Below are 18,072 nucleotides of genomic sequence, written 5' to 3'. Positions count from 1 at the left end.
CGCACAAACCATTTGAAATAAGTTTTGGTAGAATTTCATCGATAAAATTAAGATTTGTTACAATGAGCGCCTTGAAGAGTAACCCTAAAGTTATAAAGTTGTGAAACCTAGCCAACTCTCATAGAGGGAAAAATCTAAGATGTGCGTAAAAAACCTTTTTCCCACCAAAATTATAAAACTTAAAATAACCTTTAATGGTAAAAAGAAAATACGTAAACATGTAATAGAGTATTGTAATATCTTTTTATTGTACCAACTTTGTTTTACAATCATTTTCATGCATTTACAATGTACAATTGTATAATTGTCACTTGAAAAATAATAACAAGTTTGTATTCTGTGCATATGGTTGTAACAGTGTGAGTTTTGATACACTGGATCATCTCGAAGATCGCTGACTCAGAGGATGGAGTCGTTAAATTTTGGGTCTATTTTTCTGATAAAAACAAGAATTATCAGTGATACATGATAATTCGGTGGAAATAATCATCGTTTTTGTCTTTCGACTTTAAAAAACGCCGTGATGAGCTGTTAAGGTCCAAAGGACATTAAAATAGTGACCTGTCGTAAAGATGTAAATTAGCCGCCATCTTATCTTCATAAGGATATTCCAGATAAGTATTTTCGGATCGCATATAGCCATAATATGCAAGATATAAGTTATTAATGTGGACAAAATATATTTTATTTTGAATTTGAAGAATCTATTGAACTTGTATACAATATGTGTCAATTTTGTTCGTCGAGTGAATCGAATGTTTAATAATAATTGTCTCGTTAAAAACTTCGCAAATCTGGAAGATTTTACATGTGGATACGAAGTGACCTGGTATCTTGTTTTATAGAAAAGAACCTTAAAAATATGTAAAGAATGACATTGAAAAGCAATATCTCAATTTACGATATACGATATATGTACATGTATACTGAATAATATGTAAGGATGCATGCTTCGACATCGTTAATTTTCTTTTAATACATTGTTCTTCAGTCATTGATTCCTGGTAATTTTATTTGTTACTCGAAAGTTAAAAATACTCTTGGTTCAGTATATAATTACATATAAAATTTTGACTTGTATTTTTTTTTTATAACCTATGATGTAAACAAAAAACAATTTTCATTAATTCCTTTCAAAAAGTGATCTCGACTTGGTCAGTTTGCCGAGGAAAGAATGTCGATCGATCATAACACGTGGACTACACTTGGACTCTCGAACCCTATAGTACACATATGCCCATAATTTGTCTATGGTAGTGAGTCATCAAATATGGATCGTGAAGTGAAATTGAAAAATAAGTGAACATAGTCATCATCTCCTTGTTAAAATGCAGTTTTGTACATCTTACCGAGATACGTGAAAATGAAATAGATGATTATTGGCTGCAACTAACTAGGCTGACATTTTGTGTTTCTACGTTTATTGTCACATTAAAATGATGTTCGATTGAATGTTATAACTGCAGTTTATTATTTCAGAGAATATTAGTATCCTTTTCAGTAAGTGAGTCAAGATGTACATGTACTTCTTGCATTGTGATACGATATTTGTAATTGCTTAGGCAAGTCTGTCAGTGTGTGTGTCCATTTTATGTTTCAGCCTGCATATTTTCATATGTGCTGTATTTGAGTCTTACATAATATACAAAATGATGATTTAGAATTGTAATTGCAGAGAGTGGTTTCCTTCCATGTATGGGTTTTAGGTTGGCAGTGCTGCTTTTTAGGCTCTGAAATACGGGACGTTGTCAATCATTTCATTACGAGTGCGGTATGTTTGAGCATAGTGCACTCGAGCGTGGGAGATTCAAATGAGTTTGAGTGAGCAAAAGTTGTCCGATGCAGTACTCTAGTAGGTACGAGGGTCAAAGTAACTTCCATTTGGGTATAAAAGAAACACCAGGACATTGTGAGAGTTTTTATTATATACAACTCGAAGACAACACTGTCCGTGAGCTCCTGGTCATTGTTGAAGCGCTCTGCCCCTCCGCCCCTGCCACTTCTTCATTTGTGGAAAGGTGATAATTGCTAGGGGCCAAATCTGGGATGTAAGGAGGGTGTTGTGTCTCATTCCAGGAACTCGACGACAGTGTTACTGGATGGCTGAATACACAGGTGGCAGATTTCTTTGACATGGGTATTGTAAACCTTGTTCGCCGATATGATAAGTGTCTCAACAGAAACTGTGCTTATGTAGAAAAATAGCTTAGAGTTGTCTCTTTCAGTTGTATATAATAAACTCTCTGAATGTCCTGGTGTTTCTTTTATACCCAAACCGAAGATTCTTTCCGACTGACCCTCGTACATATGTGTAAAAATTCGTCCTGGTAGTTTCAGCCCATAATCATCTATTCACTTTCATATATTGCTACGACGGCCTTAGTGGCAGAGTGTTTAGCATAGCTTGCTATAACGTTAGAGGTCCCGAGTTCAACCCGGCCTCGGCATGGTTGTTTGTGAGTGTCCCTTTATCAATTTCATCACAATTGCCTAAAAACTACAAACATATTGCCTACAGTATGCCTAAAACAAGGGTGAGCACCGTGCTCTCCCATGACCAATGGCCTGATTCAAGCGTGCGTGATTAATCACTGGTTAAGAAAGGTGTGAGAATGAGTACCCAGGATTGTTGCCTGGATTTTTTTTTTCACCGTGACAATGCATGGCCCCACAACAACTCTCGCCAAAATGTGCTGGGGGATTTTCCCCATACCTTTACAGTCTGGACTTAGGCCCATTATTATCATTTGTGTGGGTCTCTAAAAGAGCATCTGATAAATGTAAGACAGATGAACCACTGAAAAAAAGATGCCCCATAGTAGCAACGGCAGCAGGCCAGTTCTTTTTACGGCAAGGGAATGAGGGAACTTTCACAATGGTGCCTGAATGGTAAGTGTTACACTTTCCATTTCTTCTGTAGAAATAACATCTTGGTCAACCTTGAACAACCCTTGTACTTTATTGATATTAATGCTGTCACCTTTTTTGTACCTGCAAATACATTTTCTTATGTTGTATTAGGATGAATCATACTAATCATGCACAGTGAAAGGAATGATTGATAATGCCTTTTATTTTCCTTCTTTTCAGATACTTTGAAGCTCACCTATAAAGAGAAGATAATCTATTGCCTTTATAAAAAAGAACTGACGTTATCTGCACTATACAAATGTTTGTTAGAAAATTTCCCTGGTGTAGCCAAGAAGGATGTTGACTGGAAGGTAATCATTGGTAAAATGAACAATGCAATATATGTATGAAATATGCAGTTTCTTTGCCTTGCAGTCAGGCCTGCCTGTACCCATAATTTTTTTGAGAGGGGAGGGGGGGGGCAAGCTTGAAATGTATGTCAATTATTAAATAATTAAAATAACATTATTTATTTATATTTATAAAATGGAGGAGGAATGACATCTCGGTCTAATTTCTATGTTCCAGGGGCCTAGGATGACAATGAGAACCACCTTCGCAGCTAGGGCTCCATTTCTTACTAGTCCAATTTGATACAATTTTAAAATCTTATCTATGACTGTAGAAGTATGTTTTTAGTTTTTACCCCATGCTGTTACCAGCCCGGGAGAGAGAGACAGACAGATAGATATATGATGATTCTTTGTTATTCCTTCTTTGTATGTTATTCTTAGTAAACTATGTTTGAAGTCCAAAGTAATTGCTTATCTTTGTTCTTATAACACAAACTCTTACCCTCGGAAAATTTTAATTCAACAAGATTGTTAGTGGGAAGGTGGGAGATCTCTCTTCCGCCATGGGAATTCCTACCCTGAATGTGACCACCAACGCTATGGAATTATCCTTATAATGAAAAACATGTCTGAATGTGAATTAACCACAAAAAGAGGACATTTTCTCATCAAGGCTACAGTTCGAAAAAAGTGAAAACAGGTTGTAAATATGGTGAACTGTCCCGACCAAATTGGAACATTTAGTAGCTTTGCATAAATGGTTATAAAACAACATTACTGAATATAGCAAACTGCAGAATTCTGGAGTCTGCCTCTCTCCAGAGACAACCCATTCATTTATACAAGAAGAAAATCTAAATTCTTGCAAAATTTTAAAAATTATCCATGTTATTTTTGTAGGTTTGCATCAAACTATTTCATGGCTCGAGGGGGGGGGGGGGGGCATGTTGCACCTGGGTATAGGCCTGATTGCATTCATCTGGTAACATGTATTTGAGGTCAATGAACCATAGAGTTTCTATAATGACTATTTTGGAATATCATATCAGATAGGGATAATATCAGTTATCGATATCGGCTAAAATTTCAAATTGGTTCATCCATATGTATTATGTGTGTGTGTGTTAAATAAAGAAGGCATGGGAAAATGTGATTCCCCAGGCTTGTTAAAATTTGTGTGTAGTGTACAGGAGGAAGGTGCAGCGGCCCAAATCTGATTTTTTTTTTCTTCTCATGTATACAATTTTCCTACAGATACACAGGGCCAGGGTTGGGAAGGTAATTTAAAATGTAAAAGACTAATTTTCTTTTGCAAATTAATAATATAAAAACTACTTTAATTGCAATTACATTTTAAACTTTAATTTTCTTACATATGTGCAAAATCATTATTTTCTGAAGATTGTTTATACAGCCACCTCATGCCCTCACTTTTCTAACAGATTTTTAAAAGTAGGTATTGCTATTACGTTTATGGATAGAGAAGGCTACTTAGTACATTTATGTCTCAGCACAACCACAAATTCAATCATCACGAGGATTCTCCTGAATGTATAGCTGAAATTATATGCATCACCAATATTCAACGGCGTCGAAATTTCTTTCCTTATTTGTAAACCTCCCAAAGAGATATTCTTTCCTGGCTTGATATATATCTCAGATAATAGTTTATCCTCTTGAGTGTGTTAAATGTAATAAACATATTTTCAATTATGGTTCCTTGTGAAAATCAAAGAACTATTAATGAATGAAAAATATTAACAGGTACTTAATTTTTCTGATATCGCGACGTTAGTTTGAGGTATGAAAATTCTCTCGAATCGACTGTGATATAGATACTATGTTCAAAATTATAGAAACCAAATGGCACAATTAAATCTTTACATATGAGCCTGTTCTGTGCACTTACTATACCAACGACTTATGTTGGTTTTATTTAATCTAAAGTATTTTCCTTTTATTTCTATTTAAGACCCATTTTTTAATAGTCAATCTTGACAGACAGCCTAGCTTAAAGCAACTAAGAGTGCTGTAAATTAACAAAAATTAATCACATAAGTACTGTACAAAAAAAATAACTTAAAAATACTAAACCACTACAATAACAGCACTACTCCCTGCCTTAGTTTGTACCATTGTTAATTCGTTCTTTGTGATGCTTAGAAGGATGAAACTCAACTTAAGTTCAATACCCTCAGCTAATCAGTAGGAAGTGAAGTTTATTCCGGAAGCTCACTCTTCTCCAACTTTTCCATACTTTGTAGCCATGCTCAGTACATAACCAAAGCCATCTAGTGGCAAACCAATGTATTAATTCTTTTATAAAGCCACTTCATATGGTTATAAGTGGCAATCATTGCCAGCATAAGATCACAACATTAACTTTCTATGTATCTTCATCTGTGAAGTTTTGCTCTTGCTTCCCCATGAAATATGTTGTGTTTTGTTAGTGTTGTCTCATTTCTCTGTATACCCCAGTGGATTTTTACATGATATCTTGCTTCAGCATTTTTCTTTTGTTTCATGTTTTACAGTCAAACATAAGACACGCATTATCGGTAAATGGGCATTTCATCCACGTGCCCCACAGAGGGCTCGAACACCAAAGAGGGGATTTATGGACAATCAATCCGATCTATGGTTGCATTGCGAAGAAAATTTGGCAGCGAGTGGCAAGGTAAAATACTTCTAGATTATATACATAAGACTCGCGTACTTTCGACGTGGCCTTTGGCCACGTCTTGTACGCTCACATGCATGACATTCGGCCACGTTGTGGGCGCAATCATCTTATAGATAGGGTTCTTCATAGATCTTAATGACTTTGAAAATGTCTGCATGTTGTATTGGATGATGGGGAACATATGTATAAGTTTGAAAAGTTTAGAAAGTAACTTTATGTGTGTATGGGCTCTAATAAGGTACAAATATTCAAAATATTTTTCTCTATTTTCTTCATAATGAACTGAGTAAATAATAACCGTTTTAAGATAAGTAGTTGGATGTTTTGCATTTACGAATTCAATTGCGACACTAAATTGAAAATGTTATATTTACTTCTTTTGTCATTTTCACATTTTTGAACGTAATTGGATAATAACTGTTTTCCGTCATTCCCCTCTTTTGCCTACCTTGCCTCTGTAATAAATTCTGATGCTCGCATTTTGAAATTCGAAGAGTGTAGCATAATTCCCTTACAGTAGTTTTTGGGGTGAAAATAAACATTCTTTAAGTTCCCTAGCAACGTCCGTTTCCATGGACAACAACAGGCACGGCAAGCTCTAAGGAATTGCATGTCATTATACCTCCTAAACATTTAGTTAAAACAAGCACGATGTAGATATTTACGCATTGAGTATAACAATATATACGGAATTGTATCTGGGCTGAAACTTCTTATTATGTAGATGTCACCCTTGTATCAGGCACCTTTTCAAAGTCATGAGTTAATTCATTTGTGTGCTATTGATCTGTGAGAAATATAATGTAGCTAGACAATTAAGAATTGAAGGAAACAGTGTGTGCTGCAAAAAATTTCCGTGGTAACGTTTGCTAAGGACGTGAGAAAAGGGCATTTTCACCCTTAAGGAAGGGCCGATTGAGTGATTTTTGAATTTTCTCGCCCTTTTGGGACAATTTCAGGGTCGGGTACCCTATTCTACACCCTCGAATTTTGATTTTTTTCTTTCTTTCATTATGAAGGTTATGTGATCCTATTTGTGAATAAAAAAACATTGGAGCGCGGAAAGAAGTATTTACGACTGTACAGCCGTTTAAAGTGGGTATTTTGTCGTTTGCAATTGTTGAGTCAAAATTTCCCACCGGTTCCCGGCTCCGCCCCTGGGGTAATTGACTTACCGCCCCCTACTGCTACCGCGGCCCCGCCTTTATCTATAGAGTCCCTTTTAAAGGCATGTTAGAAATTGGCCGAAGTCACCTGCCCCCAACACTATTTCTCACTGTTTTCTGCATCGACACATGAAGATACAAAAAATGAAGGCTAAAATTAAACCAAAGAAGGTAACTTACCAAGGCCAGGTATTGAATTGTGGGTCGAAGTTCAATTTGTAAGTGCAAAAATGAGGTAACTCCTACGTTGAAAGTCCTTGTTGTCCTTTTCCACAGAATACCAACCTCCACTCCCTTCCCATCATAAAAATTAGAAGTCGCAAATTATCCCATCCCACAAGTCATTTAGAAAAACAACCCTCCCCTTTACGGCATGCAGTTGCCAAAAAAATATTATTATTTCCAATTTCTGAAGTCGCATAAATGAAATCAAATGTCTGAAATGTCCAATCTGCCAATATATCACACAGAGAACATATAGCAATCTCAAATGTTCCTATTGCACAAGTCAATCATAAGAAGAAAAAGAAAAAAATCAGACGTGCACCTGTTACATAAATCGATGATCCGAAATCTTCAGACTTGCGCCTGTGACATGAATGCATCATTCGCCATCATAAAGTTGTGAAAAACCTACGCAACGAATTTTAATTTCATAAAAAACGTAAGTTTCGTAGCACGTAGATCTAAAAAATTACTCCGCGCTATTTAGAAACATCGTTTATTATGAAGAACTAATTTTTGTAACGAGAATATTTGAAATGTGCGAAAAATCGAGGGTGTAGAAAAGGGTACCCGAGCCCAATTTCATGGGGGGTCGTAATCGGACATTTTTCGCCTCCAGGGCTTCCTTCATGGAGAACATTTATGCCAATGAGTTGTGGGATTGGGGCTATATATATATTGGATTACTGACATTTTTTTTCATCTTACCTGTCAGATAGCAGGAGCTTTGAAGTTATTTTTGTGTATGCCTGTATTTCTGCTCTCGTGACAGGTTAAATGAACATTTTTTTTAAAATTTGAAGTGTGTAAGGCTCATCACCACAATTATTATGAAGAGCAGGGTTTTAAAAATTTTCCATTTGTTAAAATACAAAGTAGAAACATTTGTGTAATATCTTATGTACAGTGGGCTTTCTTTAATTCAAGCATGGATAACTCAAAACACTATAAAAGTTTATTCCCCTTGAAACCATATTTAATAGCATGATGTTTTTGTTAATTTGAATTTTGGATAATTTGAACTATTTTTTCTCTCTCCCTGGAGCTTGAATTAAAAAAAGTTTTCTGTAATTTCTTTCTCCATTGTATCATAGTTTGCAAAATATAACTTCCGCATCCCTTCAGCATGGAGGCAACTGCATTGACCACTGTGTCATTTCACTACCCTTAACCCTTAAGAGCTCTGGCTGTCTGTGACAACCAGATCTTCTTGCCATATTGTATGCTAGGTGGGGAAATGTGTGCCACTGAACCACACACGACTGTCCCGCACAGACATGTCACTGCCTATCTCCTTCAAAAGTCAAGTAACCTGTGGTTCAGTGTAGGGATGGCCAAACGGATCCGGATCCGAAAAATCCGGATCCGATTGGATCCGGATCCGGATCTGCTTGGATCCGGATCCGAGAAATCCGGATCTACTTGGATCCGGATCCGAGAAATCCGGATCCGGATCCGAAAATCCCGGATCCGGATCCGAGAAATTCGGATCCAGATCCGAAAATTCCGGATCTGGATCTGGATCCGAAAGTTCCGGATCTGGATCCGGATCCGAGAGTTCCGGATCCGCGGATCCGGATCCGAAATTTCCGGATCCGAGAGCTCCGGATCCGCGGATCCGGATCCGGGTCTGAAAGTTTCGGATCTGGATCCGGATCCGAGAGTTCCGGATCTGCGGATCCGGATCCGGGTCTGAAAGTTTCGGATCTGGATCCGGATCCGAAAATCCGGATCCGGATCCAAGAGTTTCGTATCTCAATCCCATTATAATATTACCACACCTTAGTCCTACAAGAATTTTTTTCAAGTGTTGTTCCTAAAATACTTTGCTACGCATCGGCTAACACACTCGTGCACAAATGTCCGAAGTGATTTTGTAAATGCCATTGAAACGAATATGTATTCATTCGAATGTATTGGAAATGAAAACACACATAAATGTGAGACATTCCATTCCAGGATGAAACCTTTAACACATATAACAAGATAGAAATGTTATAGAAAAATTATACAATTGTTCTACAGTTACAGTTTTACAAATTAAAATAAAACATTATAATATATGTAGTGTTAAATAATTACAAAGTGTAAGACTAACAAGGGAGGTTATCTAAAGGTCCCCCTCCGATTTCCATGAAACTTGGCAGAATAGTGGGGCCCAAAGGAAGAATTACGTGTTTTTTTGTTTCAGCTAAAAAACGGTTTTACAGGGCGAAACCCACTGAATTGTCAAGATGAGGACAAATTGAAGTGGGGATCTGACCCCTGTGTCCCCCTCAGATTTCCATGAAACTTGGCAGAAGAAATACGTGTTTTTTTGTTTCGGAAAAAAAATTGTTCTAGAGGGCAACCTCCTCTCAAATGTCAAGATGAGGACAAATTGAAGTGGGGATCTGACCCCTGAGTTCCCCTCCGATTTCCATGAAACGTGGCAGGTGTATAGAGGGGCCCGAAGGAAGAATTACGTGTTTTTTTGTTTGAGCTAAAAACTGTTTCAGGGGGCAAAATCCCCTCAAATGTCAAGATGAGGACAAATTGAAGTAAGGATCTGACCCCTGTGTTCCCCTCCGATTTTCATGAAACTTCGCAGGTGTATAGAGGGGCCCAAAGGAAGAAATACGTGTTTTTTTGTTTCGGCTAAAATACTGTTTTAGGGGGCAAAACCCGCCTCAAATGTCAAGATTAGGACAAATTGCCGTGGGAATCATCTGACCCCTGTGTCCCCCTCCGATTCCCATGAAATTTGACAGGTGTATAGAGAGGCCGTATGCCCCCTGTTTCTTCCTATGCCATATTTACGTGGTTTCGGGGACTTCAATTTCTCCTCATCTTGACATTTGAGGGGGGGGGCTCTATACACCTGCCAAGTTTCATGGAAATCGGAGGGGGAGACTTAGACCTCCCTAGTAAGTAAGTGTATTAATTAATTACAAACCGCGCACGCGAGCACACACACTATATATATATATATGTGTGTGTATGTATATTATATATATATGTATATTAGCAGGTAACAATATGTTATAAGCACATTCTTACTTTCCAAAGAAGCGCATGTGGGATGGCAAAACGGATCCGGATCCGAAAATTCCGGATCCGGATCCAAAAGTACCGGATCCGGATCCGAAAGTACCTGATCCGGATCTGAAAGTACCGGATCCGAAAGTTTTGGATCCGGATCCGAAAATTCTGGATCCGGATCCGAAAATTCTGGATCCGGATCCGAAAGTTCTGAATCCGGATCCGAAAGTTCTGGATCCGGATCCGGATCTGAAAATTCCGGATCCGCGGATCCGGATCCGGATCTGAAAATTCCGGATCCGGATCCGGATCTGAAAATTCCGGATCCGGATCCGAAAAATTTTAGGATCCGGATCCTAAGGATCCGGAACCAACCGGATCCGGATTTCGGATCCGCCAGGATCCGGATTTCGGATCCGCCAGGATCCGGATCTGGCCACCCCTAGTTCAGTGTTCAGCTTTGATAACGAAAATGAACACTTTTGAACGCATTGTTGATCACTCTCTTCAAGACTGTCCCCCCTAAAAAAAAATAAGAAAATAGCTAGAATGAAATTAAACTTTACTAATAAAGTACCTCAAGACTCAAGTAGCACTCAAAACTTGTATATCTGAGCAGTACCTGAGTCATAGAACATTCCAAACTTCACACACCAAACTTTGTCATACCTGGCTATACCTGTTATGTTGGCGTTTAAGGGTTAAGGAATACAATTCAAATTATTGTTTTGTACATATGTGGGTGATATTAAAAACCTACTTTTGGTCTTTTCTGTTTAACATTACAGTAGACACCATTCATGAGTTTATTTTGTGTAATAATATAGCTTAGATTAGATAGCTCCATTGAGTGCTCTTTTCATTCATAATGTCTTCTTGTTTCAGTGTTGTTAATGGGGCTGAGTAAATTTTGCCATATCTAATACTTGCCACAAAAAGTTGGAGAAGAAGGAGAAGAAGAAGAAGAGGATTTAGAAATTTTTTTTAAGTGATTGGAAACTGGTTTTGATACTTTGGTTTAAAATATAAGTACATTCTATAGTTTCATTTAGCTACAGTGAAATGTTGATTTTACACTGCCCAGAGGACCATGCTGAAATGAACTTTAAATTTTATGAACCTTTTAGAAAATAGTCGGAATCATATATATTAAATGTATAATTCTGGAAAATATAAAGTCTGGGTTCTGCCATACAAACGTTTTTGTACATTCTTGATTTTTTATTCTTGTTTTAACTTTTATTATTGGGAGGTACAATGTATAAATTTCCACTCAGCTATTAGCACTGTTATTAAAAAAAACAAATTCTCTCTATCTGTAAATGGGAAAAATCTAATAGGCATCTAAAATAATCTTTTTCCCGTCTATAGCTGAAAATATTATAACTAACATTTTAAACATGAAAAATATTTAAAAACCTTTGATTTTTTATCAAAGTATATTTATACTGTGCAAATAATGTTTTATAGTAAAAATATATATTTTACAGTGTACACAAATAGATTTTACATATGTATATATTTTCAAAGTTAGTAGCCTGTGACAATAGGGAATTAAGGATGGGTTTGGAAACACTAAAATGGAGGAGGAAGGAAGAAAGTGGATTAAAAAAGGTGACATTTTGGGGCAGCCTGAAGACAGTCTTAATTTTGAGCTCAAGGACTAATTATTGAATTTCAGTATTGGAAAATGATATAATAACACCCCAAAAATGTGTGTGAATAAATTTGGCTATCTGTAAGTCCAATACATTGCTTGAACTTAAGGTCAATGGTGTTAGAACAAGAGGCTTTTCAACAGATGCAAGTTTTTGCACATTCAGCAGATAAGTACTTTTCTACTGAGTAAAAATTGATGATAACTGATAGTGAAGACTTTTAAAGTATTTGGATACCACAAGCAGGCATTAAATGACTTAGTTATTTAACAGGAGAGTCACAATATATACACTGCCCTCCAGAAATTAAGCAACAACAAGAAAATGTGAGGTAAAAGAGAAAACAGTTGGAGAAAAGAGAAGAAGAGTGGTGGGCACGCTGAAAGAAAGCAACAAATGCGTTAGGGAAAACAGGTGAGTCATAAAGTGCCGATTGGTCTGGAGAGAGGCAGGAACTCGTTACCATCCCTCCAATATTGTTGAAAGGGACAGATATGGTGGTGGAGGTGTGCTTGTATGGGGTGGCATTTCTATTGGTGGACGTACTGACCTCTATATCCTCCCACGTGGCACCATGACAGGTCAGCGCTATAGGGATGAGGTCCTTGCACGTTATGTGGAACCCTTCGCACGAGAACGAGGTCCGGGCTTCATTCTGCAGGACGATAATGCCCGTCCCCAAGGGCAGGACTAGTCGATCGGTTCTTGGACGAACACCATATTCAACGCATGGTGTGGCCATCCCGTTCCCCAGACCTTAATCCCATTGAACACATGTGGGATGCTCTGGGGGAGATGTCTCGCTGGCCTTGTGCCCCCTCCACAAACACTCCAAGACCTTCAACTGTCTCTCACCCAACAATGGACCATCATACCCAATGAGTTGGTGGACAACCTTATTGGCAGCATGCGGCGGCGTTGTGAGGCGTGCATTGCTGCGCGCGGTGATCATATCCCTTATTAGTGTCAGACAACGGTCACTTTCCGTCTCCAACGTTTACCACCTGTGATGCTCCATGCGTACATTTCATTTCTTTTGCCCACGAGTGTACCTTGTTTTGTGTTTCTTCTGTTCTGTAAGGTGTGGGACACTTGTTTCTTTCGTTACAAATAAAATATGTACACCCTCTGGCCTTGTGTTTGATTCTATTGGATGATCACCATTTGTTGCTTAATTTATGGAGAGCAGTGTATATATATAAATATATAAGAACTTTAATTGGAGCATGTGAATGTTATGTGCTAAGTTTGTTAAATTTTTATTTATTGGCCAATAGTTATCTGTAATTGTATATATGAATCTGTAAAGGTTGAATGCAAGAGTAATTTATTGTAAGAGATTTATGTTCTTTATGAATTGTTATGTATATACAAGGGTCGTTCAAGGTTGACCAGGACTTTCGTGCATAAAATATTAATGAATCAATGTAGCGCTGCATTACTAGGGCAGGACAGACCATGATTCCTTGCGAGTAACCATGATCCTTTGCGACACATTTGGCGCATGCGCAGTAGTGTAAACAAAGATGGCGGCAAGTAGTGTATCTGTTGCTGTGGAACAGCGGTGTATAATGAAATTTCTTGTGAAGGAGAAGGTGAAACCTGCTCAAATTTGGCGTAGACTGCAAGCACAGTATGGTGAACAAACACTGTCACGGGCAAGAGTGTACGAATGGCATCATAAAAGTTCCCCTCCACCCAAGAAAAGCAAAGTGCTGCCGTCTACCGGTAAGATTTTGGGAACAGTCTTCTGGAACATGAAAGGTGTTATCCATGTGGATTTTGTGGAGAAGGGTGCCACAATTAATGACAAGTATTACTCAACACTGCTTCACGGTGCTGTACGTGGGGCTGTTCGGAAGAAAAGACCTGGAATGTTGTCAAAACATGCTATTCTTCTCCATGACAATGCCAGGCCCCACACGGTCCATTTGACTCAAACAACACTGGCCAGCGTGCACTGGGAGGTTTTACCACACAGTCCTTACAGTCCAGATTTATGCCTCAGTGATTTCCACTTGTTTGGGGCACTTAAAGAGCATTTGGGCGAGATGCACTTCCAGACAGATGAGGAACTCAAGAACGCTGTCCTGCAGTGGTTACGACACCAACCTACTTTTTCTACGCCAAAGGCATCAGGGAACTTCCACAACGACGGCAACGGTGTCTGGATGTTCAGGGGGAATACTTTGAAAAACTGACATAGTTTGGTGCTTCTATGTATGTATATTTCCTGTCTAGAAATAAAAGTCCCGGTCAACCTTGAACGACCCTTGTATATTTTTGCATGATAATGAGTTTAAGAGTAGCCTACAATATTCCCATTCCCTATGAGGGCATAGCGCTCTTACATGTGCCACCTTGATTTGTAGAAGAATACAAGGCCAATTGTAAAACTGAGGCAAATTAAATTGAATATTAAAAATGGAGATGAGGTAAAAGTGAAGCGCCTCAAATAGCCTCTCCCTTGCCAAGACCGTAGTGTGTGTTCAATGAGCACATCCTTCTAGAGGTGACCCTAATCGTGCAGAATACTACGGATCTAAACTGGGAAGTCGATAAACATCCCTGGGGAGGGGCCGCAACCTCTTAAGTACTGAACTGAAGCACAAGAAGACATCCAGCCGATAAGAACCAGAAATTCACAGTCTGTGGCTGGGCAACAGAAAAGTTGTGGTGCTGCATAGAAGTGATCTCTGAATATGTGGTAAGCTGAAAAACATAATGAAGCCACCTTCATTCTACTAGACTCACTATAAGGGAAATAAGTAGGGAGTTAATTATAAAGTAAAGACTTTTTTTTTTTTTTTTTTTCTTGCTTCAGAAGTTGGCCATACTCTGTAGGAGTGCTGACCATACCTATTGGGTGATTGGCAAATATAGTCAATTCTTCACTTGTATTGATTGATTATATCAGGTGGCTCAAAAGAAAAGTGACCAAAATTAATTAATTAATTTTAGTCTTTATATACATACATTCTATTTTATGTACACAGCATGCTATCTACCACACAACTGTAGGGGTAAAAGGGATGACCCTTCCACATAGTACACCCAATTGTGAACCTCACTTCCATGTAGTACACCTTGGACTGCATTTTTCCGAGTTACGATATGCTGGCATCTGGCCCTATGGTCAGTATAATATCTGAATGGCTTATTGCAGAAAGGGACCTGAATCACTTTTGCACAATTCTGAGAAAAACAAGAAAAATCGTATAATATTGATAGTGTAAGAAAGAAATGTGCCGTTGTTGGCTCAGATTTTCAGCATAATGAATAGTTAATTTTGCAACCCTTAATTCCCTCCCCCCGCAGTATGCTGCTGGAGACAGTGGAGATGAAAAAGTTGTGACTCTGGTACCTTTCTGCAATAAAAGTGGAAACTGTGTGAAATAAGACGAGAAATGTCCTACAAATGCCTGTTTGTCCTTGACACATACGCTAGGCTAGGTTAGAATATTATATATATGTGCCACAGGAAATTCTAGATTCATCAATAAATGACAGTGTAATGCACTTTCTGGACTTTATTGTCGGTGTTTGAAGTACAATAATGTACGAGCTCATACATGCATGTGCTACTCTACATCTGAGTCTGTTTCATTGGCGCGTGGAGTGGACCACTGAAGAATATCTTCATAAAATCCTTTGACGTCATCTGGTACATACGACAAGGAAGTTTGTATGTCCTTCAATTTAGTAAGCTTGATCGGCTTACGTGCAACTGGGAACGTATGTGGCGTAGGAATTACAATTCTTGCACCTTTGGACAGATAGAAGGTGTGAGACGTCAAAGCTTTGATGAATTCGGAAACCTTGACAGTACCCTTATGTTCAACACAGTATTCAAAGTTATGATACATGGAAATCTGAAAATAGTGCCTATTCTTGTAGGAACACCTGGTAGTTTCCACAGATGCCACATTTTTTTTTGTAGACATGAGGTCACCACGTTGCGAAATCAATAATGTTACTGGTGTCAATAAGTTTGACAGTATTTTTACCGCCCTGAGCTGCATTACAGATTAGCGTACACAGTTCATACAACGTATAAATACAGCTACAACGTCTGATGGGATGTCGAATCACAATAAACTTCCGGTCACATGGAAGATATGAGTGACCTCTGATAGGAAAATGATGCACGATTTTGTGAAATCTGCCAGTGTCCGTTAATCCTAGTAGAACGTGACGCAACCCAACACAATGTGTGATTTTTATTTTGTGCAGGACAATTGTCCGAGAAAAGATGAAATTCTGTAAAGCTAAGAGGCACATAGTCTGCAATATAATCTAACAGGAAAGACGCCACGGCATTTGGTCCTTTGCCTGCTTGTCCTTCATGATACAGGTAAAACTGAGAATGTCCTGTTTTCATCTTAAACACACAAAACGTATTTACAGTCAGCTGATGCAAATAGAACATGTCTTGTACAGGAACTTTTGTAGGTCAAGTTTTTGCATGAAATCGAAACACAGCCCCACTGTATCTTCCCCAGAACGAGACAAAGTTGCAGATTCCTTCAGTGCTGTGTAGAACTTGTTTGATCGTCTTTTATGAACGATTAATTTGGCAGCAGCAACTCCTTTTGCATTGTCATTTAAGAGTATACTCTTCATTTTGTTAGTCTGTTCTTCACAGACACCACACGTGTCTACCTGTGGCCTCCCAAAACAAAACGCAACATTTTCCTTAAAATACTTGTAGTAGAAACTGTATTTTATTCTGGACGTAGGGTATTTTTCTTTAAACATTTCATACATATTTTGAATTGACAGGTTTTCATGTAGGTATTTGATGTCTGCATAATGTCCACGTTTAGTTGGAAAAGACGCAATATGCCCATCCACTGCCTGTATATCCTCAGCCTTAATCATATTCCCACTTTTGCTCTGTCCGCGCATATCATGAGGTATTTTGCCCTCTAACAGTAACTTCCGCAAACGCCTTATTCTTTTCTCTGACACTTCATAAAGTCTGCAAAATGCCTCATGACAAACTTGTATTTTGCTACTTGCTAGTAGTACGTGGTACTTAAACAACATTTCGTGTAACGCAGCATCTTCTTTGCATCTTAACATTTTCAACATGGATTTCTGCAAATGTATATCCTGTTCATTTTTACTTTGCATTCTATACAATATGTCAAACACTGCACATTGTTCAACTTCGTTGAATTGTTCATAACATTTTTTGGGGCACTTCTATTTTTGCAAGCGTTGTAACACCCCTGTAGTTCACATACTCCTGTCCATTCACCCTTGCACTTCTAATCACATTTCTGTTATATGTTTCCGGATGTCGAATTCCTTTCCGACATTTTCTTGGACTGTCAAAACTCACGTCACTAAGACTACTATCGTCCTGCATATCTGTAATACAAGCAACAAAACCTTTCACAACTGTTGCCACCACTCTGCACTAACACATATCACCCTCTACAGACCACGGGTACAGACGAACTTTTTTTAGGAAATTGCTTGTCACTTGTTTCAGAGTTGCCAAGTTTATTTTCCACACGGTTATTTCTCTTTCTCTGTGTCCATCGCTACAGAGTAGCTAGGTTTATGCAGAAAAGGACCCGAGTCAGTGACTCAGGCACCTTTCTGCATTAAACTACACTTTTCACTGTGCATTTTCTTGGCTATAGTCTCGTGTGACTGATGTCCTTCCTGCATTAAAAGATGTGTCTGTAACTAGGAAAATAAAAAATGTGACTCAGGTCAGGCAATAAGCCATTCATCTGTAGGGCTGTGTGTGTGCGTGCTATCCTGTGTTTTATCTTTGTGTGTGCTTAGTGCCTCTCTACAGCCTCAGCTTTTAACCCAAGTAAGAATATTTTAGTTAGGGATGGGCCGATATGAAATTTGGTCAATACCGATAAAGTACCGATATAAAATTTACCAATACCGATAACCGATATTGTATCAATCCAATATAAAGTTCCAAATGGTCCTTGGAGGAACTTGAATGGTTCATTGAGCTCCTTAATAAATGTGCGTTTCCAGGTGACTGCAGTGCAAAAGAAGTTTCCAAGTTCATCCTCATCTCATTCTTTATGCACAGTAAGGCTAATCGGGATCCACTATGTGCCTCTACCCGGTATCAAACC

At 38.3% G+C, this 18,072-nt stretch overlaps 1 protein-coding gene across 1 annotated transcript in view; it reads left to right on the top strand.

Moving 5' to 3' along the window:
- Positions 1 to 11,289, top strand: part of LOC145978184 (uncharacterized) — a 77,300-nt gene extending 66,011 nt beyond the window's left edge. Inside the window, exons 9-11 of the mRNA XM_083110624.1 lie at positions 3,091 to 3,221; positions 5,738 to 5,880; positions 11,184 to 11,289. Of these exons, the coding sequence (XP_082966750.1) occupies positions 3,091 to 3,221; positions 5,738 to 5,880; positions 11,184 to 11,205 (296 nt within the window). The 3' untranslated portion in view covers positions 11,206 to 11,289. The remainder of the gene's footprint in view (positions 1 to 3,090; positions 3,222 to 5,737; positions 5,881 to 11,183) is intronic.
- Positions 11,290 to 18,072: the final 6,783 nt, after the last annotated feature.

The sequence above is a fragment of the Lepisma saccharinum genome, chromosome 24, assembly GCF_977018435.1.
Source record: "Lepisma saccharinum chromosome 24, izLepSacc3.1, whole genome shotgun sequence".
NCBI lineage: Eukaryota > Metazoa > Arthropoda > Insecta > Zygentoma > Lepismatidae > Lepisma > Lepisma saccharinum.
Note: the sequence above shows the minus strand (reverse complement) of the source record. Positions and strands in the feature narration are given on the sequence as shown.